This window comes from Engystomops pustulosus, chromosome 5 (assembly GCF_040894005.1).
Source record: "Engystomops pustulosus chromosome 5, aEngPut4.maternal, whole genome shotgun sequence".
Lineage (NCBI taxonomy): Eukaryota > Metazoa > Chordata > Amphibia > Anura > Leptodactylidae > Engystomops > Engystomops pustulosus.
The window spans coordinates 181,856,544-181,880,287 of NC_092415.1; the positions used below are offsets into that span (position 1 = coordinate 181,856,544).

The following is a 23,744-nucleotide window of genomic DNA, read 5'->3' on the forward strand; positions in this document are numbered from 1 at the left end:
GGACTGTAGCGTAACCTAACCAACTTCTGACATGTCACAAGATGTTTGTAAAGATGATACAGTGGGCCTCCCTCAGGCTACACAGCAACATGAGAATATAGTGTACAACTCATAGAGCGCTGTAAATCAGTCCTATTGAGGGAGGTTTTGTAGCTATTGAAAAACACAACAAATCCCAATTTAAATCAATGCAACATCGACAGGAAAATCTCCCCTCAACAAGCAAATTTGTGGTACTTGTCTTAACCACTGCGTGGCTACTTATAAACCTTGCAGCTGTAGACTTGCAGGAAGTGGACCAATGTTACACCTACAGTATATACAGACTAGACGATGACTCCCTCGGGGGGAGGACTCCCATGTCCCCCGTATGGATAAAGCGGCAAATAAAGCACATGCACTGTAACTCCAGGCATCTCTATGTGATAAGTTTCAAGCTTGGTCTCACATCTTGGATCTCTCTCGTGAGCAGGGTCCTCATTCCTATCTTTTTATAACCATGTTATTGTCTGTAATGTCTTATTTTGTTTGGATATGTCCCCCATGATCTGTAAAGCGCTGAAGGATATCATAGTTTATACAGTTGAAGAAATACACATGTCCACCGAGGAAGGGATTGGATCAGGAAGGGATTTAGGGGAAACAATTCTATATAACATAAACCAGCAATGTTATTTAGGTGTAAAAAGGCATCTAGTCCCTTCTTGAAGCTCTCTGCTGTCCCTGCTGTGACCAGCACCTGAGGCAGGCTATTCCACAGGAGACATTGCCCCCTCATCTTTTAATTTGATTTAATCTGAAACAACTTACCACCATATTTTTTGTATGGACCATTCATATATTTATATAAATTAATCATGTCCCCTCGTAGTCTCGACCCTCCATACCCCTTATCATTTTTGTGGCTCTTTGTTGAACCCTCTCCAGCTCCAGGGAATCCTTTTTATGGACCGGTGCCCAGAACTGGACAGCATATTCCAGGTGAGGCCAAACCAATGCCTTGTATAGTGGTAATATTACATCCCTATCCAGAGAGTCGAAACCTTTTGATACATGACAAGATCCTACTGGCTTTAGAGGCAGCTGATTGACATTGCATGCTGTTATTCAATTTATGATCTACTAGTATGCCCGGGTCCTTCTCTATTTTGGAAATGGCCAAAGTGCCTTTATTTCGGAGACGGGGAACAATCAGAAATCCTGCAAGACTTGCAGGACCTTGAGTAAATCTCAATATACTGGGACAGTCCAGGGAGAACTGGTTACCGCCATTAAGCCCAAAATTATGGGGAGGACAGATGGGAGCCTGGACTATACGAGAGGAGCCCCCCATTCCAGGTTTCCCTTTTGGCAGGAGGTAGCAGTCCTTACGGGTTGAGGTCCGGGGAGCTCCCTGCAGGTGAAGTTTGATGCTCTTAAGGACAGGACTTGCGCCATGGTCTACGTAAGGTCCTGGTGATGGGACAACAGGATCAGGGTAAAACATGTACTATACTATAAAATGTATATACTAATGAAGATTACAAAATAATATATAAAACTACCAATCATATCATCATAAAACACAGACTATATAACAGAGTGACCAGTCTATAAACTCAAAAACTCCAAAATCAGCCCAGCCAGGGGGTGAAGCACAGGATGCTAGAGGAAGACTACAACTCCCATGATGCCTCTGGCTGGAGATGCATGCTGGGACATGTAGTTCCACAACCACTTGAGAGCCACAGGTAGCTGGCCCCGTCTCCTCCCTGACAATCATTGTGCTCTGTGGCCTCTAGTCTCAGGAGCGGCTCTAGGCCTCGGTCACCCGCCGGTGCCGCCTCTCCCAGCAGCACGGTAATGGCGGCAGGCCGGAATACGGCGCAGATTTTCTGGCCTGGTTCTCATCTGCGCAGGCGCGACACGTCACTCCCGACGTGTGCGATCCACCAACCAGTAATGAGCCAATCAGCGAGCGGCTGTGAAGCAGGATTGCGCGCTCCCATTGGTGGGGGACGAGGGCCAGTCATCATCCGATCCAGCCCAGGTAAGTGAGCGGACCGGCGCTGCGTCGTTGCGGCCCCCGTTTCCCTCCCCCCCCCCTTCCTCATCCACCCCCCTCCCCCCCTCCGGTGGAGCCACCCCCCCTGCCCCCGCATGCGGGCCCCCTCGTGACTACGCCCCGTGCTCGTGCCCGCCGCCCGTGCCCTGGCTCCTGGAGTGCGGTATTGTTGTTGTGGACACTTGTGTGTGTACAGGTGACAGCGGCCGCTGCTCCTCTGCGGCACCTGATAACGCACAGTGTATACTGGGGTGTAACGCCCAGGAGCAGGTTATGGCGGCGGGGGTGTATACACCACCCTCCTGTACTGTCAGCACCCTCCTGTACTGTATCAGCACCCTCCTGTACTGTATCAGCACCCTCCTGTACTGTATCAGCACCCTCCTGTACTGTATCAGCACCCTCCTGTACTGTATCAGCACCCTCCTGTACTGTATCAGCACCCTCCTGTACTGTATCAGCACCCTCCTGTACTGTATCAGCACCCACAGGGGTCACACATTGTGCAGCACACTTCATGCACAGAAGGTTTCCCTCCTATAGGAAGAGGAGAGCAGAAAATCTGCAGAAATAAATACCTTCCTGCTAAAGGGTTAAAACATAATGCTGTAATATAAAATACAAACACTACTCACCTCTTCAGTGATCCAGCCCTGCAGCGCCGGTACTCACCCTGGTGTTACAGCCAATCACTGGGCCTGTCACCGCTCCGCCAGTCATTGGCTGCGACAGACAAATGCCGCAAGGCGCAGCGCTCCAAAAATGAGGTTCTGTTCAGACTGTAAGGAAGGCTTCCCTATTCTGCACCATGTAAGCCCAGGTCACACTCTGATCCTGTGTTATCTCCTGTCATGTAAAGATAAAACGGACGTGGTACAAAGAGACATTAACAGCTCCACTATTATTATTATTATTTCAGCGCTAGATCTGAACACGCTGTGACCCGGGCCTATCACACGGTGTAAATTGGTCCTGTAGGTACCGTCATGTTTAGGCCTCGTTCACATGGGTGTAAGCCACCCGTATAATTTATGAGCAGCGTCCTAAGGAGTCCCTAGTACTGTAGACAGGATAGCAGTACGGGGAGGCAGGATCTGGTGGGGGTCATTCTGTACAAATCTTATACAGTCCAGAAATTCTTCCATATGGGGGGCTGCACACCGAGCAGTGGATGGTAATACAAATATAAGGCAGGGATGTTCCCATCAACGGCCGCAGAGGTTAATGGTTAAAAGGCATCTACAACTAGGATGAAATACTGTATGCAAATGAGCCTGAGGGGCTCCAGGCTCCAAGTAACACATATGGAGCCCGGAGCCCCTCAGGCTCATTTGCATACAGTCTTTAATCCTGGTAGTAGATGTCCTTTAATATAGTTTAGTATTTTATATGATCGCATTTGGGTAATTTTATATGAAATTGGACTAAAAAAGAACGATGCTTATGAGCCGATGGCCCTGCGTCCTATTCATTGGCTCCGAAGACTAATTAAATATGCACGCTTCCGCTATCTGAAGTTGCGCTTGGTCTCTCTGGATCAGGTGCAACTTCAGGGGGGGTAACGTAATTAGTCTTCGGACTCCGCTGACGTAAGACCAGAGCACCTCCGACTCAGCTTATTTTTAGAAGTTATTTTTTAGGGGCATCCTGCAGTTCCTTTAGATTAGAAAACCTGTTCCTCATACTATAAAATGCAGCAGCCAAGTTAGTGTAGGCCGTCTATTATCAGAAATTCTGATTGCAAAGGAAATCTGCAGTCAATATTCATCATAATAATATAATCATATAAACCATGATAAACCAGAGGCACTTACTCATAGATTCAGGTACCGTGACTGTGGTAATCTTCTTATATTTGTTATCTTTCATAAAACTTTTATAATTATTCGAATAATGCCTTAAAGGCTTCTGGGGGTGTTACCAGAGCCCCAACGAGCTGTAGCTTCACAGGCTGTAACACAGTCTCACTCTTTTCTGCTTGATCAGCATTTCCCCCTTCCACTACCTGTTGTAATCTCAATGCAGCACAGGAAGTCCTGCACACTGTAACAGCTTGTGAATCTGCAGCACAGAGGAGCTATAGTAACACTACTAGGAGCCTCTAATGCTCCTTAGAATAATTTAAAAAGCTGATTTTAGAAGGAAGGAGGTGATGGATAACAAATATAAGAAGATTACAATAGTCACGGTGCCCGGATCTATGATAAAGTGTCCCTAGTTTATCATGATGGATTTTGACGGTAAATTAGCTTTAACCCTTAGATTACCCATTTAAATATGTTTCCACTTACATATCCTTCCTTCCTGTTACTGCTGCAGCCAGTATCTGGCCTTGGCATGATACACCTAAATCATGTATGTATTGCACCAGGCTGCTCAGGCCAGTGGGCTGCAGCAGTTACACGGATGAATGTTGTGTCACTGCTGCAGCAAAAGTAAGAGCGTCTGCTCGGAGTGGCTGTGCTGCAATGGCCAGGGATGTAACAGCCGGGCTGTCGGGTCACACCTGGCATTTAATGCATACATTTCAAACCGCATTACAGCAGAGAGATTTGCCTAATTAAATTGATGTTAACATATGCATTTACGATTTAATAAGGCAAATCTCTCTTCAGCTGTTGCAGTATGTTTTGAAACTCATGCATGAAATTACACTTGTGAATGCACCGTATGCAAAACTTTAGACTCCTTAATTTCCCTAGCTACAACTCCGAGTTTATCAAAATGGTTCCTGACTCCACAGTCCTGTTTTCCTGGTCCCTCTAGCAGTGCTGAGATAAATGTGGAGATTCCTTACTAGGGCCTTATGATCTGTAGCAGAGGCTCCACCACTGAGCATGTACATGAAGTGCAGCCACATTCATCTCAGCTAAAAGCCTAGAAAAGGTGCGCACAACCCAGCTGACAGCCACGTGCAGCCTGTCAAGCCATGAGCTGTGGCCGGCACCCTGCTGTCCTATGTTCTTCTATAATTGATGGAAGTGATAATTGGTGCTGGAGGCCGTGTAGCGGTGAGTGCAGCCGAGAAGTTCTCTCCTCCCGGGTCCTCTCCTGCTGCTCTGCTTGGTGACTTGACTCCTGACAGGGAAGTTGAGGGATTACAATATTTATTTTTTGTTTGCTCTGGGGTCTCCAGTATTTGTGTCTCCTCAGGGGGTCTCCAGTATTTGTGTCTCCTCAGGGGGTCTCCAGTATTTGTGTCTCCTCAGGGGGTCTCCAGTATTTGTGTCTCCTCAGGGGGTCTCCAGTATTTGTGTCTCCTCAGGGGGTCTCCAGTATTTGGTTCTCCTCTGGGGGTCTCCAGTATTGTCTCCTCTGGGGGTCACCAGTATTTGGTTCTCCTCTGGGGGTCACCAGTATTTGTTTCTCCTCAGGGGGTCTCCAGTATTTGTTTCTCCTCAGGGGGTCTCCAGTATTGTCTCCTCTGGGGGTCACCAGTATTTGTGTCTCCTCTGGGGGTCACCAGTATTTGTTTCTCCTCAGGGGGTCTCCAGTATTTGTTTCTCCTCAGGGGGTCTCCAGTATTTGGTTCTCCTCAGGGGGTCTCCAGTATTTGGTTCTCCTCTGGGGGTCTCCAGTATTTGGTTCTCCTCAGGGGGTCTCCAGAATTTGTTTCTCCACAGGGGGTCTCCAGTATTTGGTTCTCCTCAGGGGGTCTCCAGTATTTGTGTCTCCTGAGGGGGTCTCCAGTATTTGGTTCTCCTCAGGGGGTCTCCAGAATTTGTTTCTCCACAGGGGGTCTCCAGTATTTGGTTCTCCTCAGGGGGTCTCCAGTATTTGTGTCTCCTGAGGGGGTCTCCAGTATTTGTGTCTCCTCAGGGGGTCTCCAGTATTTGTTTCTCCTCAGGGGGTCTCCAGTATTTGGTTGCTCCTCTGGGGGTCTCCAGGGGTCTCCAGTATTTGGTTGCTCCTCTGGGGGTCTCCAGTATTTGGTTGCTCCTCTGGGGGTCTCCAGTATTTGGTTGCTCCTCTGGGGGTCTCCAGTATTTGGTTGCTCCTCTGGGGGTCTCCAGTATTTGGTTGCTCCTCTGGGGGTCTCCAGTATAATAACCAAATTAGTAGGTTATTAGTTCCAAAAGGAACAGAAACTGAACAGTAGACAGTGCAGTGATGTTATTACATCTCATCAGCACAGTATAATAGGTTACAGTAAGTGAGAGGCCATAGACCTAGGTCAGAAAGGGATTCATTCTCCTTATGGAAATTGTCTTTGTTCCTATGGGCAGCAATGTCTTAGTTTTGGTTAGTGAGACCCCCAGCACCGCTGCTCTTCATACATAATGGCTGTGAATGAGCTATGACATTTCCAATGACCTATATGCAGCCATGGGAAAGTCATGAGTGTCAGGTCACACAGCATTGTCATCATGTAACCGGAGACACAATCCTAGGACTAGTCGCCACAGAGAAGTTCTAGTGCGTTTCGGTTGCTACATCCAACAGAGAAGAAAGATTGTCCTACGAGTATCCGTGATATTATCTGAGATATTGTAGGGATCATGGGGCAGGGATAATCCAGGCTTCCGGTCATATGTCAATTTATTAGCCAGTTTTTCTCTCTTGAGCTGGCTGCTTCCAGGGAACAATAGAGTGTATTCAAGTGCACAGCGAAGGAGGGAACGGCGACTTTTATTATATAGAGAATTGTGCAGGCGGCATCTGGACAGACATCATTCAGGGGCTTCTCGCAGATCTCCCCTTACACACAAGGGCTTCCCTGCATCTCCTATTACATCAGCTGTCAACAGCGGTCCCTTGTTATTGAGGATCCGGTCACCATGTCACGTGTACAGGCCAGACAGCTACGTCTCTGAATAATAATCCCCAATCTTACAGATACTTCCCAGCTCATGTAGTGGAGATAGGATAACAACATTAACTCTTCGTGCTGAGTGCGCACGTGATATACACAGAAGACAGCGCGATGTCTGAACACAGGCTGAATATTAGTTATAGATATAATGACCTGAGCATTATTTACATTTATGGTCATTACATCTTTCGTGGAACCAATTAGGGTTCAATAAAACGACTAGATATCTGCTATGTCTCAATCCACAAGGTGCAGTCAAATGGATTGATTTTGAAGTACATGGTTTTGCATGCAAACTCTAACGTGAGACCTCTCCTGAACTGTGGCACCTAGAAACAGCCCTCTGGTGTTCTATTAAAGAGGAGAATCTCCCTTTAATATCCTATCAGGACTGTGTTTCTAAGTTCCACAGAACCAGAGATATCTACTATTTACTTTACTGTTATGAATTGAAAATTATATATAAAAAATGGCAGTCATGAAGGGGTTAAGTTTACTTGTAAAGGATAGAGGACAGTTCAGGGTGCGTTCCCATGTTCAGTTTTTTAGATGTTGTTTTTGATGTCTAAACATGGAGTAGAGTGAGCAAAAGAGGAGGAGTAACTCTCCTTAAAGGGAACCCACCACCACGATTCTACTTTTTAAAGGTAGAACAGGGGGATGTATGGGACGTAAGGATAGCTCTTTTTAGCGGCTACTGGGGCGTGGAGAAGCCAGACATGAGACTACACACCGCGGCTACTCCACGCCCCAGTAGCCTCTTTTCTCCTCCTACCCTGACATCTTCGGCGCGCAACTCCTCGTAGCTGCGCGCCTTCGTCCGGGAAGCCGTCATTCTGCGCATGTGCAGAACGTCCGGCCCGCGGCTGCGCAGCCACAGCTCCAAAGCCAGAGCTACGGCGCATGCTTCTCGCCAAACTGTGTGCCGAACATGTAAGGTTAGGAGGAGAAAAGAGGCTACTGGGGCGTGGAGTAGCCGCAACGTGTAGCCTCATGTCCGGCTACTCAATGCCCCAGTAGCTGCTTAAGAAAATTTACATATTAGGGTATTAAAGTTTTTAAAAGTTAGTGGGGACGTGAGGATTAGCTCTAATAAGGGATATCATCACGTCCCATACATCCACCTACCACCCGTTCTATCTTTATAGGAAGAATCGTGGTGGTAGGTTCCCTTTAATGATATGTTCTCATATGATCCACCCCGGCTTCAAAAACTGCATCTGTACATCGGAACGTGTGAACAAATCCTCAGGTGCATCCTGAAATTTCACTAATCTTTTGTAAGCAGTGAAAGTGACTCCTTTTCCATTTGTTCCCTACCTGGGTGTTGAATTCTGGCTGGTGTATTACAGGTCGCGTTTACACGTAGCGTTTGCACTGCGTTTCGAAATGTAATTCAAAGTCCGTAGGCAAGAGCTTGGCCATTAACCAATTCAGTTTAAGATTGTGTTTACATTGAGTTTACAGTGTTTATTTTAACACTGTTATCATAATGTCAATTCTAGGTTAACGTATTGCAATCAGGCTAAGCTTCTTCCCCGTTCCAAAAGCTGTACAAACGCTGCATGTGAACGCGGCCCTAGCTGCATGGGTGTGACTCCCATTTTCCACATAGTCTTTGATATAATGTAGACAGGCAGTCCCCGTGTTACGTACAAGATAAGTTTGTTCTTAAGTTCAATTTGTATGTAAGTCGAAACTGTATATTTTAGATTTGTAGTTCCAGACAAAAATTTTTTTGGCCCCAGTGACAATTGGAGTTTCAAAATTTTTTGCTGTGATTGAACCAAGGATTATCACTAAAGCTTCATTACAGACACCTTACAGCTGGGACTATAGTAACATCCAGAGAACTTCACCAGAGGTAACAAGGGGCAGAGAGGTCCGTCTGTAACTAGGGAGTTGTCTCTAAGTCGGGTGTCCTTAAGTAGGGGACCACCTGTACTATAAAAAATATCCTTTTGCTTTTAAAACTTTGCAAAACCTTAGCAGGTAAAATCAGACGCATGTTTTCTCTTGGGCGTCTTCATAAGGGTTATGCATCCGTCCCTTCCTCGGAGCGGCACAAATCCCTCGATCTCTCCATCATGGGACATCTTACGTCATGCGGATCCGGCTTTAGTGTGATGGGTTAAATGTCTCCCAGGTGATAATGTCTTGTGTTTTTCTCACGTAGATGTCAGGGGAGTAAGTCCCAGTAGTTGTTGGGCAGCTGTGACAGCGAGAACCTTTTCTCTGCTGCTGCTTCTCCTCTTATATGACCCTCTATGGTCGGGATGGTATCCGTCCTCCAGTATAGAGAGAAGACCGGGCCGGGACGGGGCCTCCTATCCTGGTAATGGCCGGGGATTGTTTGGGGAAATATTATTTTTGGCATGTTTAGTATTTGTTTGTTTTGTTGGCCGTCTCTATGGATACTTGTCGTGTCTTGATCTCAGTTGTTAGATAGTGTTTCTCCAGATACTTCTCATAAACAGAGATGTTACACAACATAACGATCTGGGTACATGCGGTGCAAAGCCTGTACCAACATCCTATATGATATTATGTGACATCCTATATGATATTATGTGACATCCTATATGATATTATGTGACATCCTATATGATATTATGTGACATCCTATATGATATTATGTGACATTCTATATGATATTATGTGACATCCTATATGATATTATGTGACATCCTATATGATATTATGTGACATCCTATATGATATTATGTGACATCCTATATGATATTATGTGACATCCTATATGATATTATGTGACATTCTATATGATATTATGTGACATCCTATATGATATTATGTGACATCCTATATGATATTATGTGACATTCTATATGATATTATGTGACATCCTATATGATATTATGTGACATCCTATATGATATTATGTGACATCCTATATGATATTATGTGACATCCTATATGATATTATGTGACATCCTATATGATATTATGTGACATCCTATATGATATTATGTGACATCCTATATGATATTATGTGACATCCTATATGATATTATGTGACATCCTATATGATATTATGTGACATTCTATATGATATTATGTGACATTCTATATGATATTATGTGACATCCTATATGATATTATGTGACATTCTATATGATATTATGTGACATCCTATATGATATTATGTGACATTCTATATGATATTATGTGACATCCTATATGATATTATGTGACATCCTATATGATATTATGTGACATTCTATATGATATTATGTGACATCCTATATGATATTATGTGACATTCTATATGATATTATGTGACATCCTATATGATATTATGTGACATCCTATATGATATTATGTGACATCCTATATGATATTATGTGACATTCTATATGATATTATGTGACATTCTATATGATATTATATGACATTCTGTAGAATGGAAAACCTATTAGAGATATATTAGTGTTTTATCAATTTTAAATTATTTGTTATATACATTCTGTATCAAGATCTCTTCTTGCTGTCAGTCTTTATGAACCTTCCGTGTTTACTTCTAAGGGATGAGAACTTTTTCTGGTCCGTGTGATGAAGGGCGTGTTACAATACATCTAATGTTTGTTGCTGTAGCTACACTGATGCAGAAACATATCTTGTTTAATCACTGATCCGAGTGGTTTTGCTAAAAAAAAACAATTATAAAATTCAGGACCTTGGAAAAGCTGAGTTGCATGCGGGCTGCCGTTCATAAACACATTAAATGGAGCTTTCTGAACTGTCCAGACAGGACTAATCAACCTAAACTGGATCACATATACACAGTAGCTGGGGGATGGTGCAGCGATTGATTACTTCTGCCTGTCAGGGACAACACAGTGAATACAGCGTTCTCTGAAGCAGTTCATAATTAAGAGGAGAAGCAACAGGGCAGCTGCATGAACGACAGAGCCTCATCATCAGCAAAAACACTCAGATCAGGGATTAAACAAGATATGTTTCTGCATCAGTGTTGCCACAGCATTTTCAAGGTATGTTTGGTTTATAATGCATGAAATCAAATGGTAGATTTCCTTTAAAAGGGTTTTCCATAAATAGGAAAACCCCACATGGGGCTGGGGTAAGATAAAAAAAGAAATATTTAACCCTCTCTGGCTCCTGGTTACATTTTTGGGCACTGCATCAGACAGGAAGTTTCATAGGAAGGGATCAGGTGACCCTCTTTATTCAATGGGTGGCCTCTTCAGACATGGGATGCGACTTCAGTTTTCCAATTGACTTAACTTCCTGTGTTGTCGGGTGCAGGGCCCAAAACCAGAAGTACAGCACCCGTGTGCCAGTTAGGCTGCATTCACACGAACCTATGGGGGTCATATCTACGTCTATGGTGCCAGAGCTCGGTACGGTGAGCACAACGTGTGCACACCATACCATGGCCGCAAAAAAAAAGCCAGCTCTATCTTTGGCTGTAAGAACGACCGCGCTGCTCTATTTTCTATGGAGAGGGGAGCGATGAGCAGCACTCACCACTCCTCCTCTCCAGTGCACCCAATGGGTGCCCACCTGGCCTTAGCCGGGTGGGCACACGTTCCTGTGACTGCAGTTTGTTGTTTTGTTTCCTTCTTATTTCCTCATGGGGCCCTGAGTGTGAAAGAAAACCTACCTTCAAAATCCATCGTGATAAACCAGGGACACTTACTCATAGATCCGGGCACCGTGACTGTGGTAATCTTCTTATATTTGTTACCCATGGCCTCCTTCCTTCTAAAATCAACTTTTAAATTTAGGCTTATTCGACTGAATTACTCTTGGGGGTGTTACCAGAACCCCTCCATGCTGCAGCTGTATAATTTGTCACACTGTACAGAATCATTCCCCCACCCACTGTGGGGGAAACTCTCTGCTGCCGTGAGATCACGTCTGGCAGAAGGAGGGGGGAGTGCTGAGGGAGCAGAGAGGTAGGGACCACACACAGGGGCTGTGGTAACATATCCCCATAGCACTTCTGGCTTATTAGCATAATTTTAACCTTAAGTGTCCCTTGTTTATCATGCTTGATTTTATGGTAGATTTCTTTTAAACATACATACAGTGCACCAATCCATAGTACTATAAGTATATATCAGGAATTGCCCAATTTCTGTCCAGGACATGACTGGTTTTCTGTAATTGTAGCAGCTTTCCCCTCTCTGGGATCTATCACTAATTCTCAGAGCTGGTGGTATCTGCTATGATGTCTCCCATCCAGGACACACAGAAAGTAGAGGAGAATCTGTATCCTGTAATATTTGCAGTTGCGTTGCATCAGAGCTTTAAAATATCCTTCCAGCCTCCCCTTTCATCTCCACCACAAGATTATCCCACACCAGTAATTATTTCTATTTTCAGTCCTATACATGGCGATCTATTGCAAGAGGTAGGGCAGCACAGTGGCTCAGTGGTTAGTATTACAGTCTTGCAGCGCTGAGTACTTGGGTTAAAGTCCCAGGGTCAACATCTGCAAAGAGTTTGTATGTTCACTCTGTGTTTGTGTGGGTTTCCTCCAGGTACTCTGGTTTCCTCCAACACTCCAAAACACACTGGTAGGTTCATTAGATTGTGAGCCCCATTGGGGACAGGGACTGACCTGTGAGCACTATATAAATAAAGGAATTATTATTTATTGATTTTAGGGTAAAAGAGATTTTTGCTACCCTAATAACTGAGGGCTCCTCTTTCATTGCATGTTTTGCAGGCCAATGAAACCGGACAAGAGCATGGCTCGTCTAACAAAGAGGCGACAAGCGGATACGAAAGTCATTCAGTACTTGTGGACAGCGATAGAAGTGATCAGAAATCAGAAACAAATCGCTAATATAGACCGGATTACTAAGTAAGTGTATTAAGTCCTTCTCATAAGCCATCCCTCACTATTGAAATGCTTAAAGGGGTCGGCCACTTTACCTAATGTTTTTGTAATGTGTGTGTGTGTGTGTGTGTAGGTGGTGGTGGGGGGGGGACAGGGTATTAGGTAATTTACCAATATACATCTATTAATAGTTCTGCGCCGCTTTCCTGATATGTAAAGTGAAGCCTCCTGTCTTTTACCTCATCAGCCGGACATTCTTGACCATAAAATGAATGTAGATGGAGGGTCATGTGATCTCTAACTGTCCATGAACTATCGCCCTGCCAGGACCTTAATCTTATATTCATTGACACTATAAGGTCCTGGCAAGGAGATTGTTCAAGGACAAATAGAGATCACATGGACCTGGCTGAGAATCTCTGGCTGATGAGGTAAAAGACAGGAGCCTTTACTTTACATATCAAGAAAGCGGAACAGAACTATTAATATATGTGTATTGGTAAATTACATTATATCTTGCCCCCCATACTTACACACACTCTACAAAAACATGAGGTAAAGTGGCCAAACCCTTTAAGGAAAACCGCTAGGGGAATTTCTGTGATGTCCTAATAAGAGCAGCGAGGTCCTCTGTATTCATAAGGGTTACAAGTCCTAAACCTGGATACGGTTATTATGTTATTTTACATAGTTTACACGTATAACCCAGGAACACGACTCCTGTGTGTCCATGTACCTGTAATGCATTCAGCCTCGTATCCTGGAAGTGGCGGAGACCTTGGCGCCCTGCCACCCCTCTCTGATGGTAATTTATTACTTATTGATCACATCTCACACAAGGGCTCAGTTTCAACCTCATAATAGTGATATTTGTTGGGAAATGGAAGGAGGTTCATTAAAGTAAAATTCTATTTGCTAAAAGCTGCTCGGAAAATATTTCCCTCTCAGTGATCTATGGCCGCTCATAAATTCTATATAGGTGTCAGAGGTTTGCTTTTGTTTCTTCTCTAGAAATTCTTTTGAGGGATATACTCGGAGGGCGCAGAACTACATTATTTTAGATTCCGCACTTTCCTGTAAACATGAATTCAGACATATAGGAGGCCGCAGGCAGAAAGCTGCTTCGGGGGAGTTTAAGTAATAAAACTGTCATACAGAAAAATGGCGAAAAGTGCAAATATGGAAGAAAACTTCCAGAAAGTGGACTTGGAGTAGAATTGTATATATTTAAGGGCTCGTGTTCTAGTATCAGTTTTTCAGTTTTCATTTTTTTTAAAAAAGGATGAATAACGTATCAGGTTATTTTTCCCATTGACTTCAATTGTGTCCATTAGTTTCCCTTTTTTACATCTTCCATTAGACCTTCCATTATTTGAGCAGATAGTAGGAATAGAAAAACAGATGGCTATGAAATAATGAAAAAAGCGAATTAACCCCTTCATGCTCTGTGACGGATGCTCTGTGAGCCCTCTTCATACAGAGATGGGCTTTGCTGCATATTGCAGCAAAGACCCATTGCTAACACCCAGGTGTTAACCTCTTGTCTGCTGCCATTGTAATGAATCCTATGCAAATAACAGATTAAACCCACTTAGATCAATCTCCAACTATGGGTGTTACACTGGGGTGTTGGCTGTCGACACCCCTCAAATCTCAAGCTGGAGTGGCATCAGCTCTGCATCCGATAAATCGGCCACTGAGCGTTAAGTCACTGTGCTCAGCGTCCGATATATCAGACACAGAGCGCTAAGGGGTCAAATTGCAATCCGTCTTTTAAATAAACAAAATCCAAAAAGCAGATTGTAACTGGCCCTTTAAGGGTAGTTAAAGAGGATCTTTTACCACCACACATATGTGGTAATTAACAAGTAATAACGTAATCTGATTCACAGATTCAGGAGGACTTTTTTTCTAGCCCCCAGTGTTGTTGAGATATCAGTACAGGCAGTCCCCGACTTACGGCGTTTCGAGTTACGGACAACCCGTAGATACGAACGGGGCACTCGGCACCCCGCGCATGCGCAGTCCACTTCCGGGTTTCAATAGCGCTGCGCCTCCTCATTGGGCGGGCCGTGGAGGTGACTGAGATCGTTGGGCGGAGAGAGAGGCTGGAGCGGGCCGTGGAGGTGACTGAGATCGTTGGGCGGAGAGAGAGGCTGGAGCGGGCCGTGGAGGTGACGGGGATCGTTGGGCGGAGCGAGAGGCTGGAGCGGGCCATGGAGGTGACGGGGAGCACAATCCGTTGCCGATGCATAAAGTAAGTAATTGCTGGCAGTATCGGGGGTTCAGGTAACTAAGGATGCATTAGCTGGTGCGCTCTCACGCTTCCTTAGTTACCAGCCAGTGCATTAGAAGCCGGAGATTCCAGGTAACTAAGGAAGCGTGAGATCGCACCAGCTAATGCATCCTTAGTTACCAGCAACCCGACTTACATACAAATTCAACTTAAGGACAACCCTCCAGTCCCTATCTTGTACGTAACCCGGGGACTGCCTGTACTGTTAGCTGACTGTTGTAATCCTCTCCACTGCCAGAGAGGAGGTTCTGCTGCGTTGACTATGTTATGATGATCTCATTTAAAGAGAAAGTTAGCATAACACAATCCCCATCCTCTGCTCCAACATCTCCTTTCTGACAGAGGAGAGGATTATAATGGTCAGATGCCAGGACTGATACCTCAGCAACCTTGTGTGTTACATAGGAAATTCAAAGTGCCCCTGAATCTGTGTAGCAGACGCTACAGAAAGCCATGCTCATCACTACATGACTTATGCTATGGCCTTTAAGGCCATTTATTAGCTCCAGTGGTTGTATGACATCACGGTGTCAATGAACTGTGTGTAGAAGGAAGGACAAACCATTGGCAACAAGACATTTGACATCTCATCCCTGATCTTTTAATCTCTGTATGGATGAATTCAGTCATGTCTGGATCAATTGTCACTTTATTTTTTATTTCCTTTTACCGACCACCAGGTACATGACCCGTGTTCATGGCATGCACCCAAAGGAAATCACACGCCAGCTTAGCCTAGCCGTAAAAGATGGCCTGATCGTGGAGACTCTGACTGTTGGATGTAAAGGATCCAAAGCTGGGATTGAGCAGGAAGGTTACTGGTTACCAGGGGATGAAATTGTAAGTATATAACATATATGTGCTCCCTATATAGCATGATCACATCTAGCCATCTCATCACATGTATACTGTATATGTTGCTTCCTTTTTATGTTTGCATCATAAATTCCAAATTGCATCATAAATGCCAAATTGGTCCCTTTAACAGCAGGTACCGTTTGGGCCATAAGAAAAAGCTGAAACGGAGAAGTCCAATTACTGGCAGTCATTCCTATTGGTTTATGAAAGAAAGGGGGTGTCCATCTATAAACGTCTTAACTTTCAGATAATTTCGACTTGCCACATGACTTGTTAAAATGACTCCTTGTGTCTTAAAGGGGTTGTCTACTTTCAGCAAATAATTGATATTCTTTGTGTAATGAAGAGTAATAATATTTAGAATAAAATTTCCAACTGTACTTTGTGTATCAATTCCTCACAGTTTTCTAGATCTTTGCTTGTTGTGATGCTTTAGGAAGCTTCATTGTTTACTTACTATGAATAGAAAACGGTCCCTTGTCATGTGATGTCGCATAGGTGCATGTCTCATTATATCCCAGGTCTTGTGATGTCACACAGGTGTGTGGCTCGGTATATCCCGGGACTTGTGATGTCACACAGGTGCACGTCTCGTTATATCCCAGGTCTTGTGATGTCACACAGGTTCACTTCTCATTATATCCCAGGTCTTGTGATGTCACACAGGTGCACGTCTCATTTTATCCCAGGTCTTGTGATGTCACACAGGTGCACGTCTCATTATATCCCAGGTCTTGTGATGTCACACAGGTGCACGTCTCATTTTATCCCAGGTCTTGTGATGTCACACCGGTGCACGTCTCATTATATCCCAGGTCTTGTGATGTCACACAGGTGCACGTCTCATTATATCCCAGGTCTTGTGATGTCACACAGGTGTGTGGCTCGTTATAACACACAACTCTGATTACTCTCTGTGTGTGATATAATAAGCTGTGCATCTGTGTGACATTATGTGACCAGTTACAGATGTCTATTCACAAGAAGGAATCAATGAGGCTTCCTTTTAAATGGCAGCAAGCAGAGATATAAAAAGAAATGCTGCTGGGAATTGATATAGAAAGTATATTGGAAAATTGTATACATTTTCATTGCACATATAATATCGATTATTTGCTGAAAGTAAAAACACCTTGAATTGCTTTAGCTTTGGACCAAGCACATGCTCTGGGTTTTGCTACCAAACTGCAAAGACCTGTCTGGTGCTCTCTGGGGCTTTTGTAGTTAATTTTCTTTGCACGTGAAATAGCGGGAGCAGCAGCAAAGGTATTGGAAGGACTCATGTATACGTTCTGTAATTGTGTAGAGAAATATGAGCAGAACTGGTCCCTTTAAAGCATCACTGTCAATTACATTTCTTAAAAGGATTGTCTTACAAAGACAACTCATTATTAAAGATCTCTGCCTGGCTGTATTACCAGATGGCTCTGATTCATGTTAGGACTCCCTAAAACTAGTTGGGCTCATAACACCTTCTATATTTTTGTGCGGTGGCCATTAGACATGTTATACCGTTCGCAGATGTATAGATCATCCATTCGTGGTGCATGTATCTGCTCAGTTTCCATCCTGTTAGTATGTGTGTGCATGCAGTGCTTATTCCATAACATACTGCAGGGTTTTTATTTTTGAATACTCAGACACATTTTTGTTGATGCTCTATATCAAGCAAATACATTAACCTTTAAATTCCTAGTTAATAGTTTAGTTGCCATATTGTTTATCAGTACAAAAATAACACTTTTATAGGCTAGACATGCACATAAATGGCGTGGATACAGCAAAAAAAGTACTGTAAGGCCAGCAGCAGGCGCCAATGATTGACCCGTGGATCACGGACCATACACTGGGCAGATTTCACAGCTCGACTACAATGCAGAGGAGACTCTGAGTATCCTACTTATATATGATGGACGGAGTCCCTGCTTCCCTGCAGAACAGCAGCACCGAACTATAATTTTAGCAAAAGGGACTCCTCATATAACCCATATTTTACTGTGAGGCTTAGGCTGCGGTCATACATGGCGTTTTGAACCTGACTTTGACTCGTTTTTAAGCAGCCTGTTAAAAACCGCCTGCGTTTTTTGAAAACGCATCTGTTTTTGACCAGTTTTAATTAAGATAACTGAGAAAACAGACAAAAACGGATGCATTTTCAAACGGACTGCTTAAAAACGGGTTCAAATCACCAGGTGTGACCGTAGGCTAAGACTCCTGTACTGAGGACGGTCCATGAATCTGACCATTGCATGGACCGACCTCCAACACCGGCCACTGGTCTAATTCTCTTCTTTTATTTAGTTTCCGTAGACACCTAAAACTAATCCCATTTAGTGCAAATGAATTCATTATTCTCCTAAATAAATATTCACCCCATTTTTTATATAAAACTCTAAGAATAGATACAGATCCTAAAAATAAGTTAACAAAATAAAGACTCCAGAATATTATAGATTACAGTCTTAAATAAAAACAGAATATCAACCAGACCCCGAAATTAATGAAGACCTCCGAGCACACTCTGGAATAAATACTTATAGCAAACCATGTAAACTAATGCCGGCCCCTGCAAGACTAAAACTGCATACAAGAGATAACTGCAGGGTAACCACAGACTCCACACCTCAAAATCAATACAGATCCCATTCCATGTAGGGGTAGGGCTTAAAATTATATCCAGCATATGGAAGAGAACTGCTAGTATATATATATACAGGTTAGATCAGGTACTGAGGATTGTACCCAGTGTATATTACAAGAGAAGTGGTACTGTACAGAGTAGGAGAAGGTACTGACAATTACACCCAGTATACAGGACATGGGAAGTAGTACTGTGCCCTGTCCTTGTATGCAGAATAAGAACAGGTACTGACAATTACCCCCAGTATACAAGACATGTGAAGTGGTACTGTACAGAGTAGGAGCAGGTACAGACAATTACCCCCAGTATACAGGACATGGGAAGTAGTACTGTGCCCTGTCCTTGTATGCAGAATAAGAACAGGTACTGACAATTACCCCCAGTATACAAGACATGTGAAGTGGTACTGTACAGAGTAGGAGCAGGTACAGACAATTACACCCAGTATACAGGACATGAGTAGTGGTATTGTGCACTGTCCTTGTATACAGGACATGGGAAGTGGTACTGTGCCCTGTCCTTGTATACAGGACATGGGAAGTGGTACTGTGCCCTGTCCTTGTATACAGGACATGGGAAGTGGTACTTTGTCCTGCCATTTATCAAGCTTAAAGGGGTTTTCCCATGAAGCAAAGTTAGGCCCTATCCCGTGGATAGGGCCTAACTTGCTGTTCAGTGGGGTCTCAGTATCCAGGCTTTCCTCCATGGACCTTCACATCTTTGCCATGCCCATTACAAAAAATTTCAGGTGTGCCCACATCCTATTTTTCACATCGCTTACCCATATGTGTCGCAACCCGCCTACTTTTTGTAACCGAGGCTCTTTAACTTGTTGGCCACGCCCCTTTTAAGGGAGGTGACCGACACATAAAGTGCCCATGTGACCTAAAAGTGATGCAGTTTGGGGAGGGTCCCAGGAGATCTGATGTAACATGGGTGTAATATCATACAGATGTGTTTGGCTTATTATATTCTTGTATGTATAAATACATCTAAAATTCGGACGGAGGTAAGAATTGTTTTCCACTTTACACATACATGTGCTGCCTGATCTGCAACAAAGTATCCCTTCCAATAGAATTTAGAACACAAGAAACGTATCTATAAAACGTCTGCCGGACCTCGGTGCCGTTGTGGAGGTCTGCAGGTTTTATAGGTTTTTTTTCTTGCCAAATGTCATTCATTTTACCTGATGATTTTTTTTTTTTGCAATCCCTCCAAAATTTGCCAATTCTGTTTAGCACAACACTTTTGTAAATTATTGCAGATGAAACATCACCAAATTCAAGGAAGAGAGGGAAAATCAGTGAATTCACCTGAGGTTTGTTAAAGTGCTTTGATATCAAGCTTTGCAAGTATGTAAGCCAACAATTTTATTTGTCATTTTCCATAGTCAAAGCAGTTGGGACCATATGAAGTAGCCTAAATAACGTGGGAGGCAAGTCTGCTTTGGGGTTAATTACTGTAAATTACAGTTTTTCCTTTACTTTCCCCTTCACTAATCTTTTAGAGTGTGAACATGTAGACCGCAGCATTTTGTTAACCCTTCAGTGGAAGAGCCTGTAATGTGTTGCCACTTTGTCTCCCCAAATAATTGCTATAGATTTGACATCCAATCCAACTGGTGGATTACTTACAATTGTACAGGGTTAGGAAATGGGGGTCTTTTATAATAAGGGGGCATTCACATGAACATTTGAGGGATGTTGTCAATTATAATTTATAGAACTTTATGTTTATAAAGTATAAATCTAGGCAACTTTAGCACAATATAATTATGGTGTTAAATAATATTATGTTTTGAAAGTGCAACTTCAGCTGACTTTTTAAGATAATATACTATAAAATAATTATTATACTATGTTCACAAAGCCCACATTCGGTTAACTTTTATTGTGTCATACAATATCATAGTTTGAATGTGCACCTTCAGTTTAACTTTAACACATTATCAATAATAATTTATAGAGCACCCTCAGGCAACTTTAGCACAATGCAATTATTGCATTAAAGAGAACCCGTCACTACATTTTTGACAAATACAGGAATTGGCAGGTTCCCATAGGGCTCTAGTAATTAACTTACACTCTTCTTTTAGCTAAAAATTAGTCCCCTCGGATTCCCATAAATTCAACTTTATAATTTTACCTGGTATCCAAGGATGGCAGGCTGAATCCAGCAGTTCCTCCAAAGGCTTTCTCTGTATGCAGCAGTAAGTCATGTGACCAGGGTGACATCATCACAGGTCCTTTAGCCTCCTAACATTAGCAAACTGTACACCAAGCATATATCACTTATATCATCAATTACTGTAGTTGCTGTGATGTTTCATGTGGTCAGATATGGTTGGGGTGCTTGTGGTACAGTTTACTAATGTTAAGAGGCTAAAGGACCTGTGATGTTGTCACCTTGGTCACATGACATTAAGCCACCCCCCCAACTCACTCTTTAGATAGATACCAGGCAAGTTTATAACATGGACATGGACATGTGAGGGAAACAATTGTTAGGGGAGATTTTTAAAGGGGAGTTTTTTGCTTAGTGTAGATTGTTTCTGGGTAAACTTACTATTACTGTTGTTAGAGGGGCCTATCCCTAGGGTTAAGGAGCAACGCATTACAAGCTCTTGCTACACTGATAGGTCGTCCTCTAATAAAGATTGTCATTCTAATGGCTAATTGAAACTTTAGGTTCAGCTACTTACCTTTCCAAACACCTTAACCACTTGCCTTGCCAAATAACCGTGTGTTTCTCCTAGGATTGGGAGACAGAAACTCATGACTGGTACTGTTTTGAATGTCATTTACCCGGAGAGGTGATGATATGTGACCAGTGTTTTCGTGTCTACCACCCTAAATGTTTACCTGATGATTTAAGACTCAGGGATAGCAGTAACCATTGGCAGTGCCCGGTTTGCAAGGTAAGGTCATATCTTTTCAGTCTGATTTTATAGTAAAAAATATGTAAAGAGTACATATAAAATGAATGCATAAGAAAGCAGAGAAGTAAAAAAATAAATCCAAATTTAATAAAATAATTAATACTTTTTTGTCAATAAACAAACATTGATAATATTTAGAGGTTTGAAAAAACTTTACAAATATAACAGTTTGAATGATATTTCACATCACATTAAAATTGGACATTTCTCAATGGAAATAAATTGGACCTGGTGCGATGAGGCCTTTGTGTCTCACCACACCGTTAACGTGCTGCAAATTCTGCCTGGATTTGTGGTTGGACACTTGGATGAGCCACCAACGGTAAGCGATGCAGGTAGCCTTAAAGGGAACCTGTCACCAGGGACCTTATTTTCACTAAAGACAGGTTGCAGAAGCCCATCTCACCTGCAGTGCAAATCTGCCTTTTCTAAGCATTTGCATTACAATATAATTGTGTGCTACAACTTACCTTGCACCCTGACAAAGTCCTGGGGTAGTCACAGGGGCTGGACTTTGGTTTGGATGCATTTCAAAAAACAACATGTGGCTTGTCTGTTACTCACTCCTCAGAGCTTGGCCCCCACCTTGTGCTCCTGTACAGCTCCTTCTCCTGCTGGTTCTCAGAGGTCACAGCCAGGTCAGCCTGACATCAGTGGGGGAGGGACAAGCTGTACAGGAGCACAAACATGGAGACAGCCTGCAGCTCAGACAAGTCAAATGTTGTTTTTTTTAAATGCATCCAAACCAAAGCCCAGCCCCTGTGATTACCCCAGGATTTTGTCAGAATGCAAGAGTAAGTTATAACACACAATTATATAGTAATACAAATACTTAGGAAAGGCAGATTTGCACTGCAGGTGTCATGGGCTTTTACAATCTGTCTTTAGTGAAAATGAGGTCCCTGGTGACAGGTTCCCTTTAAGTAGATTTTTAACCTTATTTTAATTGATGCTTTATCCATAGGTCATCAATATCAGATCATTGTGGGTCAGGTTAATGGGATCTGACCTGCAATACCAAGACTGGGCACTATGCAGAAAACAACTCCACTCTCTGTGTTGGTCCCAGTGGTGGAATCAGATGATCAGTTGGGGTCCCGCTGGTGTGTGGACCCCGGTAATCTGATATTGATTACCTTTCCTATGGTCTGAGATGTAGCTGTGATTATTTTTTTTTTTTGTTTCAGCTTCCTTAGGCTGAAGGAAGGTAGTCAACATTTTCAATGGGGTTATACTAAGTTTGCAATTTATCTCCTATCCACAGGATCCAACAGAGACCCAACAGTTGGGACCCCCAGCGATTCAGGTCCCATTCTCACTACTGGGCAGATTGGCAGGTTGAGCAGGAGTCCTCGTACTCTGCTCAATCTATGAAAAAATGACAGAGAAGTGTTCTAGACTGTCGCCTGCATTCTCATTCACACTGTAGGACATAGCAGAGCTTGGTGCTTGATACACGCCCAAAAAATTCTCACTTCCTATTGGCAGGTTACGCTTCATTTATTTGTATTCACAATTTTTGCCTTTATGCAAACAGGTTTGTCCTTGGCAATTTCTGTTGAATAGAGATGCAGGACGCACGTACAACCTGCCACTCCGTCTGTTAGTAAGAACTGAACGCCATTTTCCGGATTGCTTCTAGCTTGCTCTCCCCTATCCTTTGCATTTGGGATAACTTGCAAACTTTGTACAACCCCTTTCAAGTGTTATCCCTTTGTAAGTAATAAAATTGTTTGGAAATCGCTTTACAACCCTTTCTAGGTTTATGAACAGCAAGAAATCTATATATTTCCTCTTTGACATTATATTACCAAAGACCCCAATGCTCCAGATCAGCAAAATATCCAAACTTCTGCTTTTAGAGAGGTGGTCACACTTGCTGATCAGGGGAAGTGCACTACAGTATTAGGAATAAATCTCTAATTATCTGAAAAAGAAAGACTACCCCAGCTCAGGCCATCAAAAAACAAGAACAGCCTGACGAATCCAAGTATACAGCTATGCTGTATACATATCGGCGGTAGACAGAACGCCTATTTGGGTGAGGGTCATCCCTCCCTGATGTGAACTGTGTATAACACCCAACATTCAGACTATTAAACACAGGTATAATACACCCATCTGACTTCTTAGGCCACACTCCGCTATGAGGAGCCGGCATGCCCACTACAACCTCTACAGCAAGGGAGGGAGTACGAGCAGCAGTGTCAGAGGGTTGTGGATGCCAATGCTTCATTGTGGAAAGACATGACAAAATCTTGACAAATAGGGCATGTGGCATTGTTACTATGCAATGTGCTGGTGTAAAGCAATGATGATAAACT

The 23,744-nt window shown here is 43.2% G+C and overlaps 1 protein-coding gene across 4 annotated transcripts in view; it reads left to right on the top strand.

Moving 5' to 3' along the window:
* Nucleotides 1-1,912: 1,912 nt before the first annotated feature.
* Nucleotides 1,913-23,744, top strand: part of ZMYND11 (zinc finger MYND-type containing 11) — a 41,803-nt gene continuing 19,971 nt past the window's right edge. The window contains exons 1-5 of one of the 4 annotated variants that reach the window (XM_072153977.1): nt 1,913-2,029; nt 12,571-12,708; nt 15,661-15,820; nt 19,747-19,800; nt 21,238-21,399. In XM_072153977.1, coding sequence (XP_072010078.1) covers nt 12,575-12,708; nt 15,661-15,820; nt 19,747-19,800; nt 21,238-21,399 — 510 coding nt within the window. In that variant the 5' untranslated portion in view covers nt 1,913-2,029; nt 12,571-12,574. Of the gene's footprint in view, nt 2,030-9,057; nt 9,193-12,570; nt 12,709-15,660; nt 15,821-19,746; nt 19,801-21,237; nt 21,400-23,744 lie in introns of those variants that run through there. The other 3 variants (XM_072153975.1, XM_072153976.1, XM_072153979.1) reach the window with 3 other exon arrangements.